This window comes from Macaca thibetana, chromosome 8, assembly GCF_024542745.1.
Source record: "Macaca thibetana thibetana isolate TM-01 chromosome 8, ASM2454274v1, whole genome shotgun sequence".
Taxonomy (NCBI): Eukaryota; Metazoa; Chordata; class Mammalia; order Primates; family Cercopithecidae; genus Macaca; species Macaca thibetana.
Genome location: NC_065585.1, coordinates 83,875,785 through 83,901,279, shown reverse-complemented (window position 1 = coordinate 83,901,279; position 25,495 = coordinate 83,875,785). Strand labels below are relative to the sequence as shown.

At 36.9% G+C, this 25,495-nt stretch overlaps 1 protein-coding gene across 8 annotated transcripts in view; it reads left to right on the top strand.

Moving 5' to 3' along the window:
- The window catches only part of CHD7 (chromodomain helicase DNA binding protein 7), a 192,035-nt gene that overhangs the window by 130,912 nt on the left and 35,628 nt on the right, over nucleotides 1–25,495 (top strand). For all 8 annotated transcript variants that reach the window (XM_050802155.1, XM_050802156.1, XM_050802151.1 and 5 more), the window contains 9 exons: nucleotides 5,437–5,551; nucleotides 9,083–9,166; nucleotides 10,755–10,892; nucleotides 10,989–11,110; nucleotides 11,466–11,709; nucleotides 12,790–12,966; nucleotides 17,452–17,595; nucleotides 19,100–19,355; nucleotides 25,119–25,329. In XM_050802155.1, the coding sequence (XP_050658112.1) occupies nucleotides 5,437–5,551; nucleotides 9,083–9,166; nucleotides 10,755–10,892; nucleotides 10,989–11,110; nucleotides 11,466–11,709; nucleotides 12,790–12,966; nucleotides 17,452–17,595; nucleotides 19,100–19,355; nucleotides 25,119–25,329 (1,491 nt within the window). The remainder of the gene's footprint in view (nucleotides 1–5,436; nucleotides 5,552–9,082; nucleotides 9,167–10,754; nucleotides 10,893–10,988; nucleotides 11,111–11,465; nucleotides 11,710–12,789; nucleotides 12,967–17,451; nucleotides 17,596–19,099; nucleotides 19,356–25,118; nucleotides 25,330–25,495) is intronic.

Here is a 25,495-nt window from a genome sequence, read left to right as displayed (position 1 = left end):
CTTTCCTACCCCACCAGTGTGGTTTGTTACTTATTTCAGGCGTGCCCAGTCCCCAGGCCGTGGATCAGTACTGGTCAGTGTCCTGTTAGGAACCTGGCCGTACAGCAGGAGGTGAGCGGCAGGTGACTAACCATTATCACCTGAGCTCTGCCTCTTGTCAGATCAGCACGGCATTAGATTCTCATAGGAACGTGAACCCTATTGTGAACTGTGCATGCGAAGGATCTAGGTTTTCCATGAAACTGGTCCCTAGTGCCAAAAAGGTTGGGGCCTCATGATTTATTTGATACACAGTGTGTTTCCTTAGTTTTGGTTTGTATTTGTATTCCATTTTAGCCCCTGCTTGTTGATTTTTATTGTTTTTCAAGTTTGTGAAATATTAATATGTTACAAAAGTTAGAACTATACAAAAAAGAAGTGTAGTCCTCCCTTCCTTTCCACCCCATTCCTGCTTGCTTCCTTACTAATCCCAGGTTTATCCTTTCTGTAAAATTTGGCCTGAGCATGCAGGTATGATTTCTTCTTCTTTCTTACAAAAAAAGAAATTGGTGTACTGTTAGTATATTTTTGTGCTTTGCTTTTTTTCACATCACATTCTGGAAATCACTCTACCTCAGTTCATAGGGGTCCTCCTCATTCTTTGTTTCAGCTGTATAGTATTCCATTGCATGACTGTGCCATAACCATTCAACCAACCTCCTCTGTATGTGGGTGTGTAAGTGGCTTCTGATGTTTTCCAATTACAGATAATGCTACAATATATATTCTCATACATATCTCTCTATTTTCAAGTTGTTGGAGGCATGGCTTCCAGGTGAATTCCCAGAAGGGGGTTTGCTAGATACAAAAGGCAAACATGTATGTATTTTTGAGAGATACTGCCAAATTCCCTTCCTTCAGATTGTATGAATTTGTGTTCCTGTCAGAAATGTATGCGAATACCTATTTCCCCACAATCTTTCTAATATAATGTGCTGTTTTACTTTTTAATTTTTGTAAGAAATTGTATTTCAGTTGAGGTTTTAATTAGCATTTTCTCTTACTGTGAATAAGAACACCTTTTCATAAGTTTAATGGTCACTTTTTACATCTTGCTTTGTCAGTTGTCTGTGTCTTTTGTTCATTTTCTGTCATGCTCTTAACTTTTAAGAGCTCTTTATATATAAGGGATATTAGTTCTTTATCTGGGTTGCAGCTATCTTTTCTCGGTTTCAATTGTCTTTTGACTTTATGGTGCTTATTACATTGTCCATTAAAATTTTTTGTACAGTCAGATTTATTAGTTTTTTCTTTTATTGTTTCTAGCTTTTGTGTCATAGCTAGAAAGCCTTTCCCTATATCCAGATTACAGAGGAATTTGTCCATGCTTTCCTTGTGGTTTCATTTTATCTCTTTAGGTGCCTGATCCATTTGGTGTTTATTCTTGTGTATTGTGTAAGTCATGGCTCTAAATTAATTTTTTTCAATTGTTATTCTAGCACCATTATTAAAGAGTCAGTTTTTGGCCAGGTGCAGTGGCTCATGCCTGTAATCCCAGCACTTTGGGAGGCCAAGGTGGGCTGATCATGAGGTCGGGAGCTTGAGACCAGCCTGGCCAACATAGTGAAACCCATCTCTACTAAAAATACAAAAAATTAGCCGAGCATGCTGGCAGGCACCTGTAATCCCAGCTACTCGGGAGACTGAGGCAGGAGAGTCACTTGAACCTGGGAGGCAGAGGTTGCAGTGAGCCAAGATTGCACCACTGCACTCCAGCTGGGCGACAGTGTGAGACTCCATCTCAAAAAAAAAGAAAGAAAAAAAAAAAGAGTCAATTTTTGACTCAAGTGATTTGAGATCCAAACTTTATTATGTCCTAAAGTTTTTTTTATTTTATTTATTTTTTAATTTATCTGTACTTTATGCCTTTGAACTGCTTGTCTATTTATAAGCCAATACCATACTGTTTACTTAGGGAGTCTTTAGAGTGTGTTTTAGTATCTGGTAGATCTATTTCCCTAGTAGCTTTTCTCTTTTAATGTTTTCCTGGATATTCTTGCATGTTTATTTTTATATATAAAATTTAGTATTGTTTAGCCCCATATAAATGCCTGTTTGCATTTTATTTATTTACATTGTGTTAAATTTACAACTGTATGATGTATGATGTTGAGTTACACAGTGTGAAAATGATGTCTTTTCAGTGGTCCAGTTCTACTTTTGTGTCTTATAAGAGTTTTAAATATTTTCTTATACAAATTTTACACATTTTTAATTAAATTTATTGCTAAGTATTTTATCTTTGTTGGTATTGTGAAAGAGGTTTTCTGTAACATATCTCCTTATTGGTAATTGTTGTTGTGAATGAAGACAATTTGTTGGCTTCTGTATGCTAATTTTATATTCTGCTACATTGCTGTATTATTTTATTATTTGAATTAGTTTTCTAATTGATTCTCTAGGGTTTTCCAGGTACCTGATCATATAATCTGCAAACAGAGATAGCTTTACTTATTATTTTCTAATTATTATGTCTCTTATTGTTTTGACTTGTCAGTGACATTGGCTAATAACCTCAAATACAATATTGAATAATAGTGGAGATAGTAGGTATCCATGCTTTCTGATTTTTGTGGAAAACTGTGGTGTTTCTTCATTTAGTAAGATCTTGTCTTTAGAACTAAAATCTTCAAATATGTGTTAACAAAATACCTATCAATTCCTGTCTTCCTAAGTTTTAAAAAATCCATTATGGGTGTTAAATTTCATCAAATGTTTTTTCCATGTCAATAGAAATAACTGTGTGATTTTTCTCCTTAGATATATTAATATTGTGTGTTTTTAGTGAATTTCCTAATATTGAACCAACCTTGCATTCCTGAAATAACTACTTGGTCATGACGTATTATTTTCTTAATGTGATGTGGAGTCGTGTTTGTTAATATTTTACTTATATTTATTTATAAATATAAATATTTACTACTTTGCACTGATATGGGTAAGGGATATGCGCTTTCTTTTTTTTTTTTTTTTAAACTGTCAAGATTAGGTGTAAATGTATACCTGTTTCATAGTCATTACATTTTATTTTTAAATGAAATTTTGTTTTCCAAAGTGACCATAAACTTTATTATCTGTAGGGCCTAGTTCAGATTATTTCTTATTAGCTTCATAATATTTTTCTTACATTTACTTCTTCATAACTTTAAAAAAAAATTTAGTTCTAGTTCAATTAGAACTTTCTCTTGCCTTAATCTATTAAGACAAAGCAGTCTATTTTTGACCCTTTATTCTTCCTTCCTCTTCTTCCTGACTAAGCCTCCAGAGTGGGTTATCATCAGGGTCTAGAAAGCAGAGTCCCACTAAAAGTTTCATCCCAGTTTATAGCAGATAAAGCAGGGCTGGAGCCACTTGCATATATGCCTAGGTCCGGTTCAAGGCTACACAGGTGGTGCTTTGAAGGCTTTTGCACCTCAGCCAAGACAAGAATACTGACTGACTGCACTTGTGCCTTTTTCTGTCAAATAATTTGGAGACTAGAGCAGATTATTTTTATAATATGTGTTTCTTTTTGTGTATGTGTGGCAGGGGGAACAGGGTCTCCCTCTGTCGCCCAGGCTTGAATGCAGTGGCATGATCTCAGCTCACTGCAACCTCCACCTCTGGGGTTCAAGCAATTTCCCCGCCTCAGCCTCCTGAGTCACTGGGATTACAGGCACATGCCACCACGGCCTAGCTGATTTTTGTATTTTTTAATAGAGTTGGGGTTTCACCATATTGGTCAGGCTGGTCTCAAACTCCTGGCCTCAGGTGATCTGGCTGCCTCATATAATATGTGTTTCTGATTATGACAGTATTGCATATTATTTATTGGAAATTTGGAAACTACAAGTTGAAAGCAGAAAATAAAATACTTGCAGTCCTAGTACCCAGAAATAATCAATACAGGTTGAGTATCTCTTATCTGGAATGGTTGAGATCAGAAGTGTTTATACTTTAGTAGTTAAACATCCCAAATCTGAAATCCAAAATGCTCCATTGAGCATTTCCTTCAAGTATCATGTTGGTGCTCAAAAAGTTTCGAGTTTTAGAGCATTTTGAATTTTGGATTTTCACATTTGGGATGGTCAACCTGTATTAGCATTTTGATACAGTTTTATCTAGTATATTTTCTGTGTGTGTATATAGCATTTATATCAATTCATAGCTATATAACTCATATGTATTTAAAATCCTATTCTCCCTCAATTATAGAAGGACTAAATGAGTCCTATCTTTGAAAATCGTATTAGACATGGTTATCGGTTATGTGTTACTTAATATCATAAGCATTTCCTTTATCATGAATCATTTTTGAAAAATTTGTAATGGTTGTATAATTTTTTTTTTACTTGTTTTAAACTTCTGACTTCTGTGAACTAATTTCTAAGAGTACTAGTATGTTGATTCTGAAAGAGATATATATATTCAAGCATATAATTTCTTTTTAATGTCATCACCAGAAAGAGAAATAAGAGGCTGTCAAGGCTATTTGAAGGGCAGGGAGAGGGTGATGGGACAAAATAATATTGAAGAACTAAACAAAAGAATGTCAGAGTTGCCATAAAACATTAACTGTGTACCTGTGAGTGTTGGAGAAGAAAAGGGAAGTACAAATGTATTCCAGTTCAGGTGAGGGAAGACACCATACATGCTCAGAGCAGGGGGTGGCGAGGCCGGGGGTGGGGGTTGCCTCGTGCAGGTACAGATGATAGCAAGTGAAACATTCACAGGGGACCAAGGGATATCATTGCAGAACGCCTGGAGGAACACAACCTGGGAGACCAGCAACTGATAAAGAGCTGGTTAGGGGCATGGCCCAGTGTTCCAGGAGCAAACAGTGGTTCTTTCCTCCTAGATTGTTCTAGAAGAACCAGGTTAGGTTTCCCTTTGGGACCAGTATGATAGGCCTTGGATGACTCTAGGGTACCCTACACCTCTTATCTCCAAAGAAACTGCTGTTTTAAATTTGAATTATTTTAACTTGATAAAAACCTATTTCTCAATGGTAGGAGATTCAAAGTATAAATTCAGAATTAAGGCCACCCTGTAGTGCTAATTTTATGTTGAAGTGTAACCCATTCACTTATGGAAATAGATTGTTATTAGGCCATTCTCTCTCTGTCTCTTGTGTCTGTCTGTCTCTCTTTCTCTCTCTCTGTCTCTGTCACTGTCTCTCTCCGTTGGTAGCTGGTAAGAGAGCTGGAGGCTTAGGACAGAAGGCAAATTTTAGGCACTAATACTGAGTTTCTCTTCTTATTCTAAACATTATTGGGTATATTAAATGTTGCTCAGCAGCCTTAATGAGTAATTAAGCAGGTTATTTTAATTATCTGTTTAGTTGACTTTTTTGAATAAGACATAATAACGGATTAATTATATTCTACATATTTCAAGGATATTATTTTGTTCTTTCAGCTCTTATCTTCATTGTCAGTGGGCATCCGTAGAAGACCTGGAAAAAGATAAGAGAATTCAGCAAAAAATTAAACGATTTAAGGCAAAGCAGGGCCAGAACAAGTTCCTTTCAGAGGTACGAAATACCTGCTTACTTTTCCAAAGTATTTACTTTATTAAAATGTTCTAAATTTAAAATTTTAGTTCCGTGAATTAAGAAAAAATAGTCTCATTTGGTGCTGTTACTTGCATATTGGTAACTGGTTCTTGCTAACAAATTTGTAAACAGGAAATTTCTCATTCTTCCTGTTGCTTAGGCTAGAAGATATGGGTCCTTATGATATTATGTGGAAATAGTGGTGATGGTATGATAAAAGTCTTGTAATGAAAGTACAGTTAGTAGGCGATGAAATTAAGTGGACAGAAGTTCTATTGAGATTTAGCAGGTTAAGAACTCTACAGTAAATGTTAAGTACAAGTTCTAAGTAAGATACAAAAGCTTAACTTGTGTTGGGGAAAGTATGTGGCAAATTTATTTTGTTCAAGTCAATGCCTAATCACAGAGAGTTCACTAAACTCATTTTTGCAAATGCTGTGTTGTAGCATAGAAACTGGTAATAATATCTTTGCCTGTGTCCCTTTATCCCAGGTATCAGTCTGGAAATACAGCAATAGTATGTCAGGGAAGAACATCTGCATTTATTAGAAGTGCCAGTTCTGCCCTCTGCCTCCGCAGTATAGTAGTTACATTTTTTTAAAAGTGCTTTCACAAGCTGCTTACTAGGGTCTCTGGACTTTTGATCGTCAATTTGGTTTCACTTAACAGCCTCAAGTAGATAAATGAAAAACCCTAACATTGAAAGATAAGACTTGCTGATTTATTAGTTCCTCTTTTCATAAAAGAGTTGACAGAATGTAGACTTTATGTAAAGAAGCATACAATTTGATGCAAAATAGTATCTGTTTAACAACCTGCTTTGCACTGCCACCCCTTTTTGGAGATGAAGGAAAGTGGGACAGAAGAACACTTAGTACTTTTATGTCATAAAATCCTTATACTATCAGGTAACAAGTCTGTGTTCTTCTGGGTTTTTATTTCCATGATCCCAACTGGCCTATGGTAAAGTCTGCGTTCGATGGGAGATCATGTGGTTGTTCTTTTACTGGACACATGTCTGCATCACTACCCCTGGCACTCTGAGTGTGCAGCATTTTTGGCAGTGCAGTGGTTCGGACTGAGTGGAATGGGGTTACTTGAATGTGACTCAATTCATAGATCTTGGAGAATATTAAGATTCTTCAAAGAACTTGGAGGAAAATTCTTTTGAAGAAAGAATCTTAATATTTGATTTTGAGAACAATGCTATGAGGTTCTATTTTTCATGCCCTTCTTAAGAAATCAGAGTTGAATTTTTGGGACATTGGATGAGCTGAAATCATTAGCCTCCTTTTAGAAGGAGACACCATATGTTCTGCTGACCTTTTCTGTGGGCCAGGGGGAGGGAGACAGGCAGAAGCACAATGGTAGCTTTCCCCCCATCCCTAAATCCTGGTCCTGTTTATTAAGTTTATTTGTATTCTGTCTCCTGTAGTCACACAGTCTTTAGGAAATTGTGCCTAGCCCTAGCTATACATACCAAAGTTGAATGTACATTATTTACCTGGTAACTTGTCAGCTAGAAATCTTAGTTTCTGTCCTGAGTGGGAGTTAGCAGAGAAGGATGGCAATCCCCTTCCTCCCTCTCTTTTACACATGAAAATGCACGTGCCTCCATTTGTTTCATCCCATACATGATCATGGCTTCAAGTGTTCCATGGCTGTTCTGCTTTAAGATTTTCAGTTTCAGCTGCTTTTACTTCTTTGTTTCTACTTAGGCTGCCTTACAAGCCTGCTGCAACTAAAAATCTCTATTCAAAAACATCATTTAGACTGGAAATTTCATCACATGTGTGATGCCGCAGATTACTCACTTAAAGGGTAGAAATGTTTAGGAAAAGTTAAGGATTTTAATTCAGCACTGACTATGAAAGCTCGTGTTTAAGAACAAGTTTTCTTAGAGGGAATTTTTGCTATCAAAACGTGGTTTTGAGAAAGTTTAAGTGTTTCTGCTGTACATGGATAACATGTGTGTTTACCTAAGTCTAGAAGCTTTTGAAAAGCCAGTTTATTAATATACTAATACTTTATATTAATTGAACATTTCAATGGATTTTTTTTTCCTTACTAATCACCTCTGTGTAAAAGCCTGAGGTAGTTGAGACATGTATTTGTGTTTCTGCTTTCTGTTTCATAATTCACAGTTCAAAGCTTCCCAAGTGGGTGTTTTAAGAGGGCCGAGTAGCCAGGGACAGTTTGTTGCTCTTGAGCAGATGATGACTGAACTGCTTATCTTTTCAACCTGCAATTCAAGGGATATGAATGGTGTCTAAGTGACTTCTAGTTTGCCTTTTGCAAAATATTTTAATGCAGTTATATTATTGATAAGTTAATTGAGAGGTACACATAATAAAATGTGTCTTTTGTTTTCTAACATCTGAAACTTGTCTGACCCTAACTTCTTTTGGGTATGGCTTAGTCTATAACTTTTTTTTCTTTTCTTTTTTTTTTTTTTTTTTTTTTTTGTGTTGAGACAAAGTGTCGCTCTGTCACCCGGGATGGAGTGCAGTGGTGCGATCTCGGCTCACTGCAACCTCCGCCTCCCAAGTTCAAGCGATTCTCCTGCCTCAGCCTCCCAAGTAGCTGGGATTACAGGCACCTGCCATCACACCCAGCTAATTTTTTGTATTTTTAGTAGAGACGGGGTTTCACCACTTTGGCCAGGCTGGTCTTGAGCTCCTGACCTCGTGATCCGCCCGCCTTGGCCTCCCAAAGTCCTGAGATTACAGGCATGAGCCACCGCACCCAGCCTATAACTTTTTTTTGAGCCAAATTCTAGTCTTTTATATGAGATGCCTTTGCAAGCAGCAATATTACTTTACTTTTGTAAGATTATTTAATATATTGGTTAAATAAGCCAATTATTTAGGCCTTATTTCTTTATCCTTAATACTTTTACCTAAACACACTATATTCAGTGTAAATCATTAGAAAACTTAGATTAATGATAAGACTGTGGTTCTAAATGAGGTACTAATATTGATTGACAAATACTACCAAACATTGTAAACTCTGATCATGCTAAAATATGAAATTAGCTGGTTTCAGTGTATTTGGCTTTTGAATAACATTTTGTAAATGATGCTAAAAGGCATCGGACAACTCCAGGAGTTATGAGATTCCAAGTAACACTTACTTTGCATGACTCTGATTCGTCATTGCAAACTGTAGTTTCAGGAATGCTAAATGCATCGCATGCCATAAGCTTTTTGGATTGCTCATTAGTGAATTGTAATTTCACACTTCATTTAAAATATTCTTAAACATTCTCTCACAGTAAAAGGTTTCACACGGTAATTAAAAGACCCAGTTAACAAAGTCTGAGAAGTCTGATTTCCTCATGGGGAATGATTTTGCTAAATTGTAGCATTTCAATTAATATAATAGAATTTGGCAAATTTAAGTGTTGTATTGCTATGACCCAAAATATTATTGCTTGGTGAAAAGTGGAATAGTATTTCATCTTGGGAAATAAATAAACCTTTAACTCTTTTTTCCCCTTTGGTGTAGATTGAGGATGAGCTTTTTAATCCAGATTATGTGGAGGTTGACCGGATAATGGACTTTGCACGTAGCACAGATGACCGGGGAGAGGTAACAGGAGATCTTTTGTATTACGAAGTGGTCATTCAGGCAGTCCATACATGTTTATAGAGAAGATGGTAGAATCCTAGACCTGGTCTTGGTCAGAGCCTTGGACTATGACACACTTGGCCTAAATTTAACTGAAATTTAATGATTTGTTATTAGTTTTATGACTTAATAAATAATAGTGCTAAATATGTTTTATGTTTAGTCTGAGAGCTTTTTAAAAAATTGATTTTCAATATGAAAGAAACACATTGACGTTTTGCACAATTCCACAATATGATAAAGAATTCAGTACATTTTGGTATAATTCTGTCATGTAGCACAAAGTATCCTTATATAATTGAATGTCTCTTGTGGCAGAATGGAGTTTAAGGTTATTTAGAATTGGGCATCATTAGTGAAGTTGATGAATTCATTTAATGCAGTGCACAGAGGCTAATGGACGTTATTTCTCTTAAAAGATCCCAGTCTCAACACTCTCATTTTGCTTTGCAAAACTCTGTGAGATTATAAGGGATATTTGATAGGGAAGTAAGAATGAAGACAAGTGTAGTGACTTCTGAGTATTGTGTCTTGATAATGATGTGCCCACCCACCATGAGTTCTGTCTTTCCTGGCTTCTCCATGTAAATTGAATTTTATATATACAGTGTTTGGATCTTGCTTGTCTAGGAAGGGTCTGCAAAGAACTCCCATTTTCTTCTAAACTCTGTGTCATGACACTCTATGATGTTTCCAAGACCATATCTGTAACATGATCTTTACTTTTCTAGTTTTCCTTAGTTATACTTCAAAAAATTGTTTCATAGCATATTTACATTGCACAGCAAATAGTTTTCACATTACGACCAGGTCAGCGTACTTTGGTCCTGAAATGAAGGTCAACAAACCCAAGTGTTTTCTAGAGGAGAGACAAAGGAAATCCTGTTGATCTGCATTACCTGAAATATTTTGCGCTCCACCCTTCTAAAGCTCAAATACGTTATTTTAGTGTGATTGGATACAAACAGTATCACTCTTTTTAAGGAAAAGGTGGAGATCCTAATAAATTTAAGTGTATGTCTCATTTTTAAAGAAACCAGCCAATTATGTAAACATTTAAATATGCTAAGATGATTTACCATGTAAGTCTGAATCAAACTCCTGATGAATGATTTGTGCAGATAAAAAAAAATCTCAAATTCAGCTTTACTGTTTACTAGCTATTTCTTTATACTTCCTGGCTTTCGAACATCACTTACCAATGATTTTGATAAAAGGCTAATTTGTTCTGATAATACCCAGTAATACTGTTTCCAGTTTAGACTTGAGACTCTTAACTAGGAACAGCTGTTTTATGGCCATAGTTTTTAAATTTTTGTCAATTCAGACTTACTCATGCCAGGATAATGTCTATTGATAAATGAAGTAGAGCATGCTTTTCCTTAATGTATATGTAAGTATACATGTATATGTATATATGTATAGGTATAAATGTGTGTGTATATATACACATATATACACACATATATACATATACACACATATATATGTGTGTGTGTATGTATGTGGTCAAATTAATCCAATTCTGATTTATTTAAATCTGGTCCAGCCTGTGACTCACTATCTGGTGAAGTGGTGTTCACTTCCTTATGAAGACAGCACATGGGAGCGGAGGCAGGACATAGATCAAGCAAAGATCGAGGAGTTTGAGAAACTAATGTCCAGGGAGCCGGAAACAGAGCGTGTGGTAAGAATTGGCTGATGGTAGAGAATTTAATTTGAAAATAGCGTAGTGGTGTGGTCTTTGGGAAACCACTAATGGGATTTACTATATTTGAAACAGGAGCGACCTCCTGCTGATGATTGGAAGAAATCGGAGAGTTCCAGGGAGTATAAAAACAATAACAAACTCAGGGAATACCAGTTGGAGGGAGTAAACTGGCTACTTTTCAATTGGTACAACATGTATGTAAAACAAGTTTTTCTTCACTTTTAAATATATCTGTAGTTCCTTTCCTTTAGTTGTTGAAAATAATAAAAAAGAACTTAATGTTTTAACTCTAATAAGAACTTTTTAAAAAAGCATTGAAAATATATGTAACGTTTATTTAACAGATATTAAACAGAGATTGATATAAGTATGTAAAATAATTTTTATTCTTTGAGAATTTTGTTTGAAAATATATTTTGTTGAATCTAAGAGAACATCTAAAGCCTTTGAGTATGCATTTGTGAGTACAATGGTATATATTTTGTGAAATGACAGCAGTGTCTCATATCCATACTCATTAAACTTTTGTACTTTATTTTCCTCCAAAAGGCGAAACTGCATTTTAGCAGATGAAATGGGTTTGGGAAAAACTATCCAGTCCATTACATTTCTCTATGAGATATATTTGAAAGGAATCCATGGCCCTTTTTTAGTAATTGCCCCATTGTCCACAATCCCCAACTGGGAAAGGGAATTCCGAACCTGGACAGAGTTGAACGTGGTTGTGTATCATGGGAGTCAAGCTAGTCGTCGGACCATTCAGTTGTATGAAATGTACTTCAAAGATCCCCAGGTAAACTGTCACAGGTTGTATTCTGTGTGCTTATTCTGTGCATTTTAAGGTGTTAAAAGAAAACAAAGTCTTGGTGACTTGGGAAGGCCTAAATTTTGCCAAATTGAGAAATTTGCTTTAGATATCTGAGTCAATTTACATTTGTATTATCTGTGTCTATAGATAAAAAAAACAGCTCTTTATTTTTATAGCTTTGGTTTTTCTGATTATTAGATTAGAAGGAATGAAATTTTTTGCCTTGGATGATCACTGAAATCTGTTTAATGCTTTGATATGTTAATTAGTTTTATTTCGCAAGCCTAAGAGAAAACTAAACAAAAAATGGTAATATTAAATGTGAATAGAAAGAATATTTTATTATGCTATTGCTAGAAGTGAAAAATAGTAAGATGTAAAAAGTCCTTGAAATATATGACACATTGAATGAAATATATCCCAAGGGAGGAATTTATGCTTTGGCTGTTAGTAGCAATTGCTTTAATTTTTTCTTATTCTAGTTACCTTTATGCCATTAGTGTGTATCAACAGTGAAGCGTTATAAATGACATGATAAGGAAGAATAATATATGCTAAAATAGTTTTATGTTATGGGTAGTAAATGGAAGTCCTGTAATTGCCAATAGGACTTTTGCTATATATATATGTTTTGCTATATATATATATATTTATATATAGAGAGAGAGATAGGTGTGTGTGTGTATTCTAAGTATAAAATCTGACCTACAATTAAATAACTAAAGGAGAAAAAATATTGAAGTCTGTATCTTTAGATTTGGGAAATTATTATAAATTTTGTCATATGTGAATGTGTGACTAGAATGGGTATACTTAGTGGTAAGTGATGCACGTGCTCTATTAGGAGATTAGATCCAAAATTTACTGACAGTTTTGTCATTTGTTTTACAATTCTGTTTTACCATATAGTTTAAAACTGCCAAAATAACTTGAAAACAGATGTATGTCACCTAAAATAAAGAGATCTCCAAAGGGATAAATATATATGTTTATGCTATTTATTCATCCTTAAAGTTATTTATGTAGTCATTAATGCTTAATAATAATTCAGAGTTGTTCTTATAGGGTCGAGTGATAAAGGGGTCCTATAAGTTTCATGCCATCATCACTACATTTGAGATGATTTTGACTGATTGTCCTGAGCTGCGGAATATTCCATGGCGCTGTGTAGTCATTGATGAAGCCCACAGGCTGAAGAACAGGAACTGCAAGCTGTTGGAGGGACTCAAGATGATGGACTTGGTCAGTGATCATATTGGTGACTGCACTGAACCTGAATAGAATTGTTGCTGACTTGATAGTCCCACTGCTCTGAATTTGATGCCTGTAAACAGTATTTGAAAAGCTTGTCAAATATTGTGGTATATTCTCTGGAACTTTCAGTTATTCAAAAGTTGTTGCCTTTTGGATTCTTACATTGTTGGCTAGTGTCTATTATACAGTTGTCTTATAGCAGAGTGTAATCATGATATCTTCACTAAAGTGAGTTTCAAGTTTTTGTTTTACCCTTTGTTCATAAATACAGGTTGATCATACCAAATACAAAAATCCCAGAATCCAAAACTTTTTGAGTACCCACATAATGCTCAAAGGAAATGCTCATTGGAGCATTTCGGATTTTGGATTTTCTCATTTGGGATGTTCAGCCCATAAGTATAAATGCAAAATCTAAAAATATCTGAAACCTGAAACACTTTGGTCCCAAGAATTTTGGATAAGGGATACTTAACTTGTACTGCCATTTCATTAAGTTTTGGGCCAAGCTTTACTTCAGTGATGATAGTCCAGTTATTTTCCATGGCTCATAGGTTTTGTCATACTGTGGCCAGCAGGACTTGTAGATGCAAGTTCTCAATGAGTTGAGTAGGATATCTGGGGTTGGTTTAGTTCGCACAGATGCTTAGAAGTTTGGGGCATTACAATGCCTCAGATTTAATCTGGAGTTTTACACCACGCTTGTCCCATACTTTTCCAGCTTCCCAAGAGATGATCAGGTCTTCCTGAGTAGATTTTCTAGATTTTTTTTCAGTAGGAGCATCATGGAATAGCATATCATAAGAGTAGAAGGATTTGATTTATTTTCTGTCTAATATTGCTGTGTGTATGATTTCCTAGTGGGAATTTCAACATGACCTGTCATCCTCAGGCTTCTTTTCACTCCATAGTTTATATCGTGGTTATGATCACTTATATTTTATTTTTAATGTACATTTTGAAAGCAAAGCTACTGTCGTTTAGCATGCCTTGGATGATTTGATGGGTTTCATGGAAGTACAGAAAGGTTTTTAAAATATTTTTAATGCTAATTTCTATAGGCTAATTTGATCTTTTGTTAACTGAGAGTTTGAGATGAGAAGGAGTGTTCTATGTATTCATGGCCATATATTTTTAGCTGAAGACTGTTATTACCAAAAAACACCTAAAAGCTTTTTGTTGCAGCTGATTCTCTGAAGCAGCTTATTTTATTCTTAAAGAGATTAGATTTGCCAGCTTTGCTTTTAGTTTAAAACAAACAAAATCTAGTTTTGCTTAAAGGAAAAAGTCTGACTGAATTATCCTATTTAGGATGGGATTTCCCATTTTTCTTCCTAATGAATTATTATTAAAGCTATCCTAAGATCTGTCTCAAAGCAGTTGACTGTTATTTGGTGGCCAATCCACAAAACAAGTGAGAGTGCTTAGAAACAGTGAATAGTCTCAGGGACCTTGGTAAGCATATGGAAAAGAGAAACTCTGTGTTTGCATTTATTCACTCCAGGTGATACTTAAGCATTAAAATGAAGTAAACTTGTATTTGCAGGTAAACACTAATGCTTATGATATAATCTAAATATATCTTCTCAGTAGGGATCCACCTTCATAGTTTTCTACTAAGAGACAGTTATGTCACCATTTCCTGAAGGCTTAAACAGTCATCTGACTGAGCTTATCTGAGTTGTGTTCTATTATTAGTTCATGTGTTCCCAGATAGTAGATTCTTACTGTAAAACATTCTTTCATTGGTGAGTACACATTAATTTAACTCTGTCAACATCAAACAATCTGATTGTCACTGGGCTATTTTTTTTTTAATTTAAGTTCTAGGGTGCATGTGCAGAATGTGCCCGTTTGTTACATAGGTGTACATGTGCCATGTTGGTTTGCTGCAACCATCAACTTGTCATTTACATTAGGTATTTCTCCTAATGCTATCCCTCCCACAGCCTCCCACAATCTTTGGGCTAGTTCAAAGAGTTTTCTGTTATTTATACTAACATTTGATTAATGGATTAGAATCTGTTATCCAAATAATTTTCCTATTACATATTGCAGTGTTCTTAAGCTTTTTCACATGATGGCACATACAGAAAATGAATGCCACACTTGGGTAAAAACAGAAGGCTGCCTACTGCCACGGGACACCACCAGTCCTGGGTGTCCTGACCTTCCCCAAGGACTTATAACCTGTACTCATCCTTGGCTCACCAACTGGGAAGCTCTGATTAGCACATGAACAAAATATTTATTTTTCTAATGATCGGGAGTATTTATTTGAGAAGAAATGTTTTCAAGATGGAACACATTGTTGTTCAGAATATAATTGTATTTGTCCAATTCCGAACAGCTCATTGTCTGGTCTTTAAATCCTTACTTAAAAAGTAAGCATCTTGATAACTTAGCCACTTTCTACTTTTTATTCTTTCCTACAATAAGTCACAGTCAAAATAGTGGATAGTAACTATATCCAGCTACGGCACAGGCCATAGGGAACTGCTGTTACCTGCACTAGACTTACTTGCGATGAAAATGCGCTTGATGAGGATTATCTCCAAGTGCATTCCTAGAAAGGAAGACCAATGAGTGTCTTCAGCTCTGCAGGCACCAAGGAAACGTTTGTAAAGATGATACGTTGAGGGGCAGTCACCGTCTTCACAGTCCTCCACAGGAGCTCTGGGAAAACAGCCATCTCGTTGTCCCCCATCCACGAGGAGGGGATGCTGTGGAGGTCATGGTAGTTCTTCATTGATTCTGGTATCTCTTTCATTGTCAGGAAACCTGACACACAGAGTCTGCTTAAAATGAAATTAAATGGACATCACTTCATCGGAGCTAAAAAGAATAGTAAAGTTGTCAAGGCAGAAGCACATCTGCTGGCATAGGTGGAGGTGATAAGGTCCATCGCCTGAGTTTCTTACATGATGTTTTGTGAGACTGTGCATAGTAATTGTGTATTTTTTTTATTGTTACCCACTTTCAAATTGATACCTCGTTTTATTCCACTATTTGTAGGTAACTGTATGAAAGGATTTTGTGTATAATCATTTGGTGTAACTATAATTGAAGGGAAGCTGCCTAAGAAAGGAGTGCTTTCCTTTTTTCAGATAAGTTTATTTTGAAATTAATAAGTTAAAAAGGCTTTGACTTTTAGAATATTTGGTTAGGCAGTCAAGATTTAATTTAATGTAGTAATAAAGGATATGAAAAAACTGGGAGACACGATCTACTGCAGTAACTCTTTCCTGAATATGTGATGGGGCTTAAAAAAAAGTTCTTGCATACAGTAATCCAGGACTTGGGTATGTCAGTGATTGTGGCCCAGGCTATCCACAAGTGTGGTGGTACATTAGAAAAAAATTGATTGATTGCTCCCTACTGTTTTTGAATTTACTGAGTCTGAAGATGATGGTGGTCCACGAAACTGCCTCAGAGACTTTATTCAAAGGGAAGAGGAAGAGGAATACAAGTATATTGAACTCCTTTACCTCACTTTCAAAGAGCTTCATTGACAGATATGACATGGTAGATATTAAGAAAATTAGCATGTTCTTACGTCATTCATCTAGTATCTACTGAGCGTATACTCTGCTTGGCAACCAAGACTTCTCAGGTTCCGAGTTAAGTCAGAATATTTCTTTCTCAACTACTGGGAGGTATAATTACTTTCTGAAATAGTTTTGTTAGCTGTGCTGTGTACCAAATGGCCAGAGAAAGCAGAAAATAATAGGGTTCTTAAGATTAATATCTCACTATTGTTAAGACTGGCCATTGTAAAACAGCTCCTCTGTATTGCATATATAGAAATAGGAGGACAGGGTACAACTGCATGAGGAAAGCTGGGGAAAGAGTTCGTAAACAGGAAGAATTAATTAAAGAAATACCTAAGTTGGTTCAAAGAGACAAATTTATAAATAGCATCTGATTTTAAAAAAAAAAGTGATTGTGGTATTTACAACCAAGTTGACCTCTTTGCTAGTTGGAAATTTTTGCAGAACAAAATAGTTTTTCATAGCTGTTGCATGTGGAACTTCTTTTGTCTCTATGAAGTGAGTCATGCAGGAAGCAGATGGAGAGATGAGAGCACTGTTGATGTAGAGAGCAGAAAGAAGCATGCATGTTTCATCTGAATCTAGGGATTCTAGGAAAAAAACTTAACTGGTGGGGATAAAAGCATTGAGACTTGGGCACTTAAAAAGCCATGGCGCTAAAATACTGACCTATAACTCCAGGAAGAAACAAAATGGCAAGACACATTTAAGGACCCTGTAGAGTTCTGGAGAGGACTGTCCCCAGATCTGTTTACCTGACACAGAAATCGTGTTCTAATATCTCTGTTTTCATGCCTGATTCCTATACTTTTCATAGGATAGATGAGTAGGAGTAGAACAGTGGATATCTAGTGAGAGGCTCTGGTTTTAAGAAAGTGTTTTTGTTACAATTTGATTAGTGGTTTTCCTTGCGTTACCTCAGGAACACAAAGTGCTGCTGACGGGAACCCCACTCCAGAACACTGTGGAAGAACTCTTCAGCTTGCTTCATTTCTTGGAACCAAGTCGCTTCCCTTCAGAAACCACATTTATGCAAGAATTTGGTGATCTAAAAACAGAAGAGCAGGTATTTATCACCTCTACTTTGTATTTCACTCATAAAATTGAAGAGTAGCCCATGAAACAGCAAAATATTAAGTTATTTTAAAGTGTGATTATATTACAGTTTTTCCCACCTAGTACACAGAACCTTAGATACCCTTTCCTTGGACTTTCTAGGTCATCATCGTAAAGGTTTTCTTCTTTGTTTGTTTGCTCTTGTGAAGGACTGTTGAGATTTATAGAGAGGTTACATACCTGTTGATATAATTTTCAGAGATAGTTGTGCTGTGCAGGTTGGTAGTTTTGCTATGTATGTGTAGTTTTGGGGATGATGTCAGATGCCACTGACAGTAATAGAGCTGTTTGCCTACTGCAGTTTTGAGTCTCTGTTCTTTGTGAAGCATCTATACTCAGCCACAATGCTTACTTCTTCAAGCCTACATATTTTCACTTTAGAAACTTAGGGCATAACCACTGCACAGTATTTCTGTGAGAAATAAATGAAGTATTGTGTATGAAAAGTGCTTGGGCCAGGCATGGTGGCTCATGCCTGTAATCCCAGCACTTTGGGAGGCTGAGGCAGGTGGATCATGAGGTCAAGAGTTTGAGACCAGCCTGACCAATATGGTGAAACCCCGTCTCTACTAAAAAAAAAAATACAAAAATTAGCTGGGTGTGGTGGTGGGCGCCTGTAGTCCCAGCTACTGTGGAGACTGAGGCAAGAGACTAGCTTGAACCCGGGAGGCAGAGGTTGCAGTGAGCCAAGATCGCGCCACTGCACTCCAGCCTGGGCGACAGAGTGAGACTTGGTCTCAAAAAAAAAGAAAAAAAAAAAAGTGCTTGGCTATTTTATATGCTGTAAGAGTTATGTGGGTATTAGTTATAATGTGTGTGCTGTATTTGAAATAAATATGGAGATAGATGTGAAATCTTGGTTTTTATGTGCCATCTCCCCTGTCTTACTGTCTAAAATCTCTTAGCTCGGTTCAGAGTAAGGTCTGTTTTGTTTTTCTTTTCTAAAATAAAAACCGTATGGAGTACTCAGTTCTCTTGCCAATCAATAGAAAAGAGAACCAGGGAGAGATGTCTCTACTGGCTCCTTCCTTCAGGGACTAGACTGCTCCTGGCTCACTTCCTCTCATTCTTTAGCTCTGCCTAGAAAGGAAGAGAATAGAAACAGAGCATTGCCATGACACTGTCTTGTCGCTCTTCTCTATCTTCCCTATGGCTTAGAGCAAACAGAAGGGAAAGCTACATGAATATGTTGGATTTTTGCTGGGTACTTTTCAAGCCTTCTGGCTGTTCCGGGCTCCTGGATGGATGAAATAGTTCATTTGACATAGAATCATCCAACCTTCGTGCGCTGCTCTTATGAAAGCTGAAAGATGAGCTCCTTCATTCTCTCACTGGGCTTTGAAAAATGAAAATGGATGGTTAATGAATGAGATAATCCTGATGTTTCATGTTAGAATATGTTTTAACTTACCATCAAATCATGACACAAGTATTTACTTAAGGTCCTTTTTTAGGTGCAAAAACTTCAAGCTATTCTAAAGCCAATGATGTTGAGACGTCTCAAAGAGGATGTAGAAAAGAACTTGGCCCCCAAAGAAGAAACTATTATTGAAGTTGAGCTAACAAATATTCAGAAGAAATATTACCGAGCCATCCTTGAGAAGAATTTCACATTTCTTTCCAAAGGCGGTGGGCAAGCTAACGTACCTAACCTGTTAAACACTATGATGGAATTGCGGAAGTGCTGCAATCATCCGTACCTTATTAATGGTAAGCCTGCTCTGCTCACAAACTTGTTTAAGTGACGGTTGAAGCCCAGAAATCCTTTTCTGCCCCCAGACTGGGGATTTCATGGTATATAGTCATTCCTGTCTCCTGTCCACTCAGCATGGATTTCACCAGCTTCCCACTTTCTGTGATGCCTCCTTCTGTGTTTGCTGAAGGCGAGTGACCATTGCCCCAGCAATCGCTAAAATGGAATCTCACTTTGCCTTTCTCCTACCTCCCTGTGCTTGAAAAGAGGCATTAGTTTTCCATGGCTAGAAGTCATCTGAAGTGCTAACAGCCAAAGAGAAATTAACCCCTAATGGAGGTTTTCTTGGGGTGTGTGTATTTAAATCAGAGATGTTAAAGAGGAACTTAGGTGTGGGCAGACAGCTAACAGCTGTCTCAAGCCTTTGATAGAAAATGTCCTCATCTTCCTCTCAGTCTAGAGTCATCTAGCACCTCTGTCCTCTGAGAACAAAAAGATTAACTTAAAGCTTTGATAATTTATGGGCCTCCTCTTTTCTTAACTAAATTGATAGTGTTATATAACTCATGGCTTAAAACCTTTATTATGCATTTTTGGAAATCATTAAGGTGATAAATATTTCATGCTTATGTTGTATAAGATACTCTGGAGAATACAAAGGTAAATAAGAAGGGAGCATTCGCCACAAGCAGTCTTCAATTAGCTGAGAGATTGAGATTGGGGGAGTCTTTAGAAGGAGATGGCCTTTTAAGGCAAGTCTGCAGGGGTAGAAAGGATTTTCCCAGGAGAGTTAGAAAAAGAAAGGATGTTTAGGCTGAAGTAATGATACAAGCAAAGAGAGGGGATCAGGAAAACAATGAGGAACTTGCCCAAAGTAAAAGGCACACATAAGAAATGCACCTTAGTCATGGCTTGGACCCTACTGCAGAATTCCTTAAAGGCAAGTGCATGGAACCTCCGCTCTCCTCTGCAGGCAGTGAAGAACCACAACTAGTGTTTGAGCTGAGCATTGATAAGAAATATGATTCAGGGTGATGCGTCAGGCAACATTGCATAAAAAGGATGGGAGGAGGAAAGACAGACAAGAAGAAGGACCAGCTCAGAGGCTATTGTATTCTGGGCAGAAGTTAATGTGGGTTAAAGAAAGGTGGTGGCAGGCTAATTTGGGAGACTTGTACACGATGATAGTTGGCCAGCAGTGCAATTAGATGCCTTTCCAAGGAAGAGGGAGCACAACCTGGTCTGTCTTTATCACAGTTTATGAGGTTCAAGGACAGCTAATTTAAAGAATTTCTAATCTTTCCCCTTTTAATAACTTATAACTCATCAGACCCCAGATTCAGAAGTCTCCATTTCTAATGGACAGAGTAGTCCACGCCTGGAAGACAGTCTCAGAGGGTTGCACCTGGGATTGTTGGTGTGGTGCGACGAATCAGTGAATTTCTTTATATATATATATGTGTATGTGTATATATATATATACACACACACACACACACATATATACACATTTTTTTCTCTTGAATAGGGTCTCACTCTGGCACCCAGGCTGTAGTGCAGAGGCATGATCTCAGCTCACTGCAGCCTTGACCTCCCAGGCTCAAGCATCCCTCCCACCTCAGCCTCCCGAGTAGCTGGGACTACAGGCATGTGCCACAACGTGCAGCTAATATTTTTTTTATTTTTTGTAGAGACGGGGTTTCTCCATGTTGCTCAGGCTGGTAGCGAACTCCTGAGCTCAAGTGATCTGCCTACCTCAGCCTCCCAAAGTGCTGGGAATACAGATGTGAGCCACCGTGCCCAGCCAGTGAATTTCTTTTTGTGCTTTTAGTTTTGTCTTCTAAAGAGAGTATCCTGTGTGATGATTATGTATCTGATACTGCCAACCTGCTAATCACAGTATGTTTAGGAGCTTGTACAACTGTTATGGTGAGTGTTAACTAGCCAGGTCGTGAGTTGGCAAGACAGAGCTTAGGGCAACTGATGGAGCGAGATGAGGACACGTGTGTGCATGCACTGTGCACATACACGCGTTTGCATTTAATAGCTGGTACAAAAGAAAAGAAATAATAGGCTCCAAGGGGAAAGAAAAGAAAAGGAGATACAAAAGAGTCTGAATGCTACCAGCAGGATGTGTGTGAAAGGGGAGATCTCAGCAATGGTAGTTAGATTGCCACCCCCAGTTCCAGCAAGTTTACCCTGTTTGGTCATATGTTAATTATATGCATTGAACATTGTGGGTTGTTTTCCCCCAAAACACAGCTGGTGTGTCTCTTCCTCTGCTGATTGCTTTCCAGGGTCATTCTCTATAGCATATTTGTTCGCCAGGAGCCCCTTAGGACTCCCTAAGGCTTGGCATCTGTGGCAGTTGTCCTAATTGGTCACACCTTGAGGTCAGCTTTTCTATCCTGACAAGAAGTGTCTGTTAAGCAGGTGTCCTTGTTCCTAAATTTGGGGAAGTTAGGGTGAAAAAGTATAGATAACCTACAAACTAAGCGCACGCAGTTGCCCAGATAACTTACGTAGACATCGTATTGTGTAGAAGTTGCTCCAGGGCCAGTACTGTTCATTTTCATCCACAGTCTGGAGTAAATACATATATCCAGCATTTAAAAGGAAATTCTTTAATTTGGGAGATTACACTGAAATTTGAATGGGTTGTGGCAGAGCAAAGAAGCCTCAGTCAACATTCAACAAAACACATTTCCAGGATTATGAAAAATAGAAGCAATTTTATATGTATGAGTTGAAAGTAACATAAGCACAGCACAAGGAAAAAAGTTTAGAAGTGTTGGTAGAACACAAACTATATATAAATGAGACAATATTTTTAATGTGACCCTTAATATTTTTACTTCAATGCTTGGAACAGTGTCTGGCACACTCTAGGTCCTCTGCTAGTTGTTTTCTTGCTAAAAAGTTAAGCAAGAAAGTTAAACAAGTGAAGGTAACTAACTGAGTGACATAAATGGAGTTACTATTATTGGCCCAAGCTTTATTTCAATGGAATTTCCAATTTCTTGGTTTTGTAATGTGAAGTTAAGAATAATGTTGAAAACATGTCCAAGGTACCCTGCTGGTTAGAGCTGACTTAAGAGTCATTGCTGGTTATTGTTTGAGGCAGGGGGCGTGTAGAGAAGAGTGGGCAAAAAGAAAACAAGAATGAGGCTTACGTGATGGAGTGAATTTCAGAGAGAAAATAGTAACTTGTTTTTTTCTGGTAATCGTCAAGAACAAAATATTTTCTTGTTTGTTCGTGGCTTTTATATAGCTAGAGGACATTGCAGTTACTGTCCCGACAGTGACCATCTGTTGAAGTGAAAAGACTTCAAGCTGTAAGTGAGTGCACACTTGTTTCAAGTTGTCTTTGATATACACACTTTCCAATGTAGTACCAGCCGTACATTAATTTAGGATGGAACCAACAAAGTGTTTTGGGTTGTCATAACCCATTTCCAGTTAATTTTTGGATTGATGTTTACAAATTGGGTATCAAACGTTAATTGGTAATCTTGAAAATTTAGCTATGATGTCAGAAGGTAGCAGTTGCCTTCCTCCGCAACACTCTTCCCACCCTCTTTCCTTCAATGTTGCGACAATAAAATGTCAAGACAATCGTATAGGAAAGATGTTTGCTGATACTATTTTTGAATGAAATATTATTAGTATAAACTGGCTGCCAGTTGTAAGAACCTGAATTCATAACAAAGAGCTGAATTAATTAATTCAGCAGTAGCTTTTGTCAGGTAAGAAAGAATGGATTTTTTTTTGGACTATTCTTTTTGGTGGTATAAAAAAGGCAAAAATTATTTTTTAATCTCCGAATAAATTTAAAATTAAATTTCTCTGCAAATTTGACCGAATTATTTATATTAAAAAATTTTTAACTGAAACTCAAACATATCTGATGTTTATTTTGTCAAAATGATTATTTTCTTTTTGAAAAATATTCATTGGCCATTAATTTGTTTTAAATGGCTAAAATACTATATTTATATTATTGTGGATTTTAACTTAGTATGGACAAAACATAGTTGACCAGATAACGTAAGAGTAAAATTTATTTCTGAATTTCAGAGCTTATGGTATATTGTACAAGAACACACTCGAAAGAGACCTAATGTAACATGTGCACTTAAATCTGTTTCCCCTGTCTCTTGAGGGGCTTGTCCTGAATCTAGAACCTGGGTTTCTAAATTTCATGTTTTAAAAAATATTTAACTTTATTCAAGAACATTCTTGCTAATGCTCTTAAACAGCATTTTGCTCTTTACTCTTACATTTATTTTCCATAAAGAAAAATTGTGAATATTACCTTTTCATTCACTTTAAAAAAGGTGTGAGGACCAGGCCCCCTTCGTAGGAAGTCAGTGTATTTTGTGGAAGGCCTTAGTGCTTGGGAAGACATTAAGTGACTTTAATCTGTTCTCAGTAAATTATTTGTTGATTAATAATTAACAAGCTGTATTTCTGCATTTGACCGTGCCATAAGGTAATTTCTACATACAACCTTAAAGTACAGATAGGATTGCAGTTTTGTTACATCTGTGCTTGTTGCAGCAGTACCATGTGAGAGGCTGTGGTGGCCTGTCCCACTAACCCAACCTTTAAAGCCTCTGTGAGATTTATATATCCCCATCTTGTGTATAGTTAGTTCACATATTAAAAACTAGTGGTAGGAAGGTAGTTTTAAGTTTCTGGCACAATTAAAGTCCAGGAGACAATCCCATTAAGATGAATATGTGTGTGTGTATTTTTTAAAGAATAGTTGAACACATCCTCCACCCTCAGAGAAAGGAGCTGAACACAACAGCTATGTCCTCATTAACCCCAGAGGCAGGAGGAGGCCAGACCAATGCTGTGTAATTCTAGTTAAGCCACCTAAGCAGTTGAAGGAAGCTTAGCCTGCTGCTTCCTGAATAAGCGTGTGTCAGGCAGGGATGTGGTGGGGCATCTTTCCTTAGGAAGATGTCATCTTCTTGAGGCCTCTTGCCAATGTACCCAAGTCTTTGGACCAGCAAAAATCCATGTGGGGCTATGAGGGAGAAAAGAAGGGTGTAAGCATAGAAGTCTTGTGTCAAACACTTAAAAGTTTATTTGTTTTTAATTTTAAAAGGTTTAGATAGTTCAAGATAGAATTTTGTATCTTAGGAAAAATCACCAGATGAGAATGAATGTGGAGGGAGATTTAGAGATTACAATAGATGTATGCTTAGGTCCCCAACAGATATTCCAAGAAATTATCCTGGAAGTAAATTCCTCTTTTTGTAGTTCCTTTGCCTATATTAATATGCAATTGTAGACCCAAACTACTACTGCTCTTACGCTGTAATTGTTAGGACTCTATTCCTTTGTTTTTTCATTTCGGAACAGATTTTGTTGTTTGTGTTTATGTTCAGCTAGTAAACATTTCTTCATTTCTTTAGCAATTTAGGTTCCAAATTTTTTGTAGGTATCTGGCCCTTGGCTTGTTTCTGCCACTTCTGGCTTGACAGTCTGTTGTTGAAATTCCGTTTTTACAGACAGCAAACATTTGTTTGTTGAAAAATGTGGTTTTCCCCCTAAATGCCTCAATGTGTCATGCTTAAAACTTTTATCCCTTTTGTGCATCCACAGTTTTGTATAGACCCAAGTATGAGTAAGTGGATGGATTCTTGTTCATAAGCAGGAGTTTGGTGTTCTGGTTCCTACAGTTTGCAATGGGTTTTGAAAGCAAGTTCATTGTTTTTAGTAATAAAAACCTTTTACAGTATTCACGTTATGCTGTCCAATCTCTGCAGGTGCTGAAGAGAAAATTTTGGAAGAGTTTAAAGAAACACACAATGCAGAGTCTCCAGATTTTCAGCTCCAGGCAATGATCCAGGCTGCTGGCAAGCTAGTGCTGATTGACAAGCTGCTGCCAAAACTGAAGGCTGGTGGCCACAGGGTGCTTATCTTTTCCCAGATGGTGCGCTGCTTGGACATACTGGAAGACTACCTCATTCAAAGACGGTGAGGGCCACCATATCAGAATAATAAAAAGGAAATCTAAAATTACCTTCACAGGGTTCCAAGCAGTCCACTAAAAGTGGTATCTATGATAAAGGGGATAGAATGGGGAAAATGTATCACATGTCATTTTTAAAACTATAGATGTACATGATTATTTTATATGATG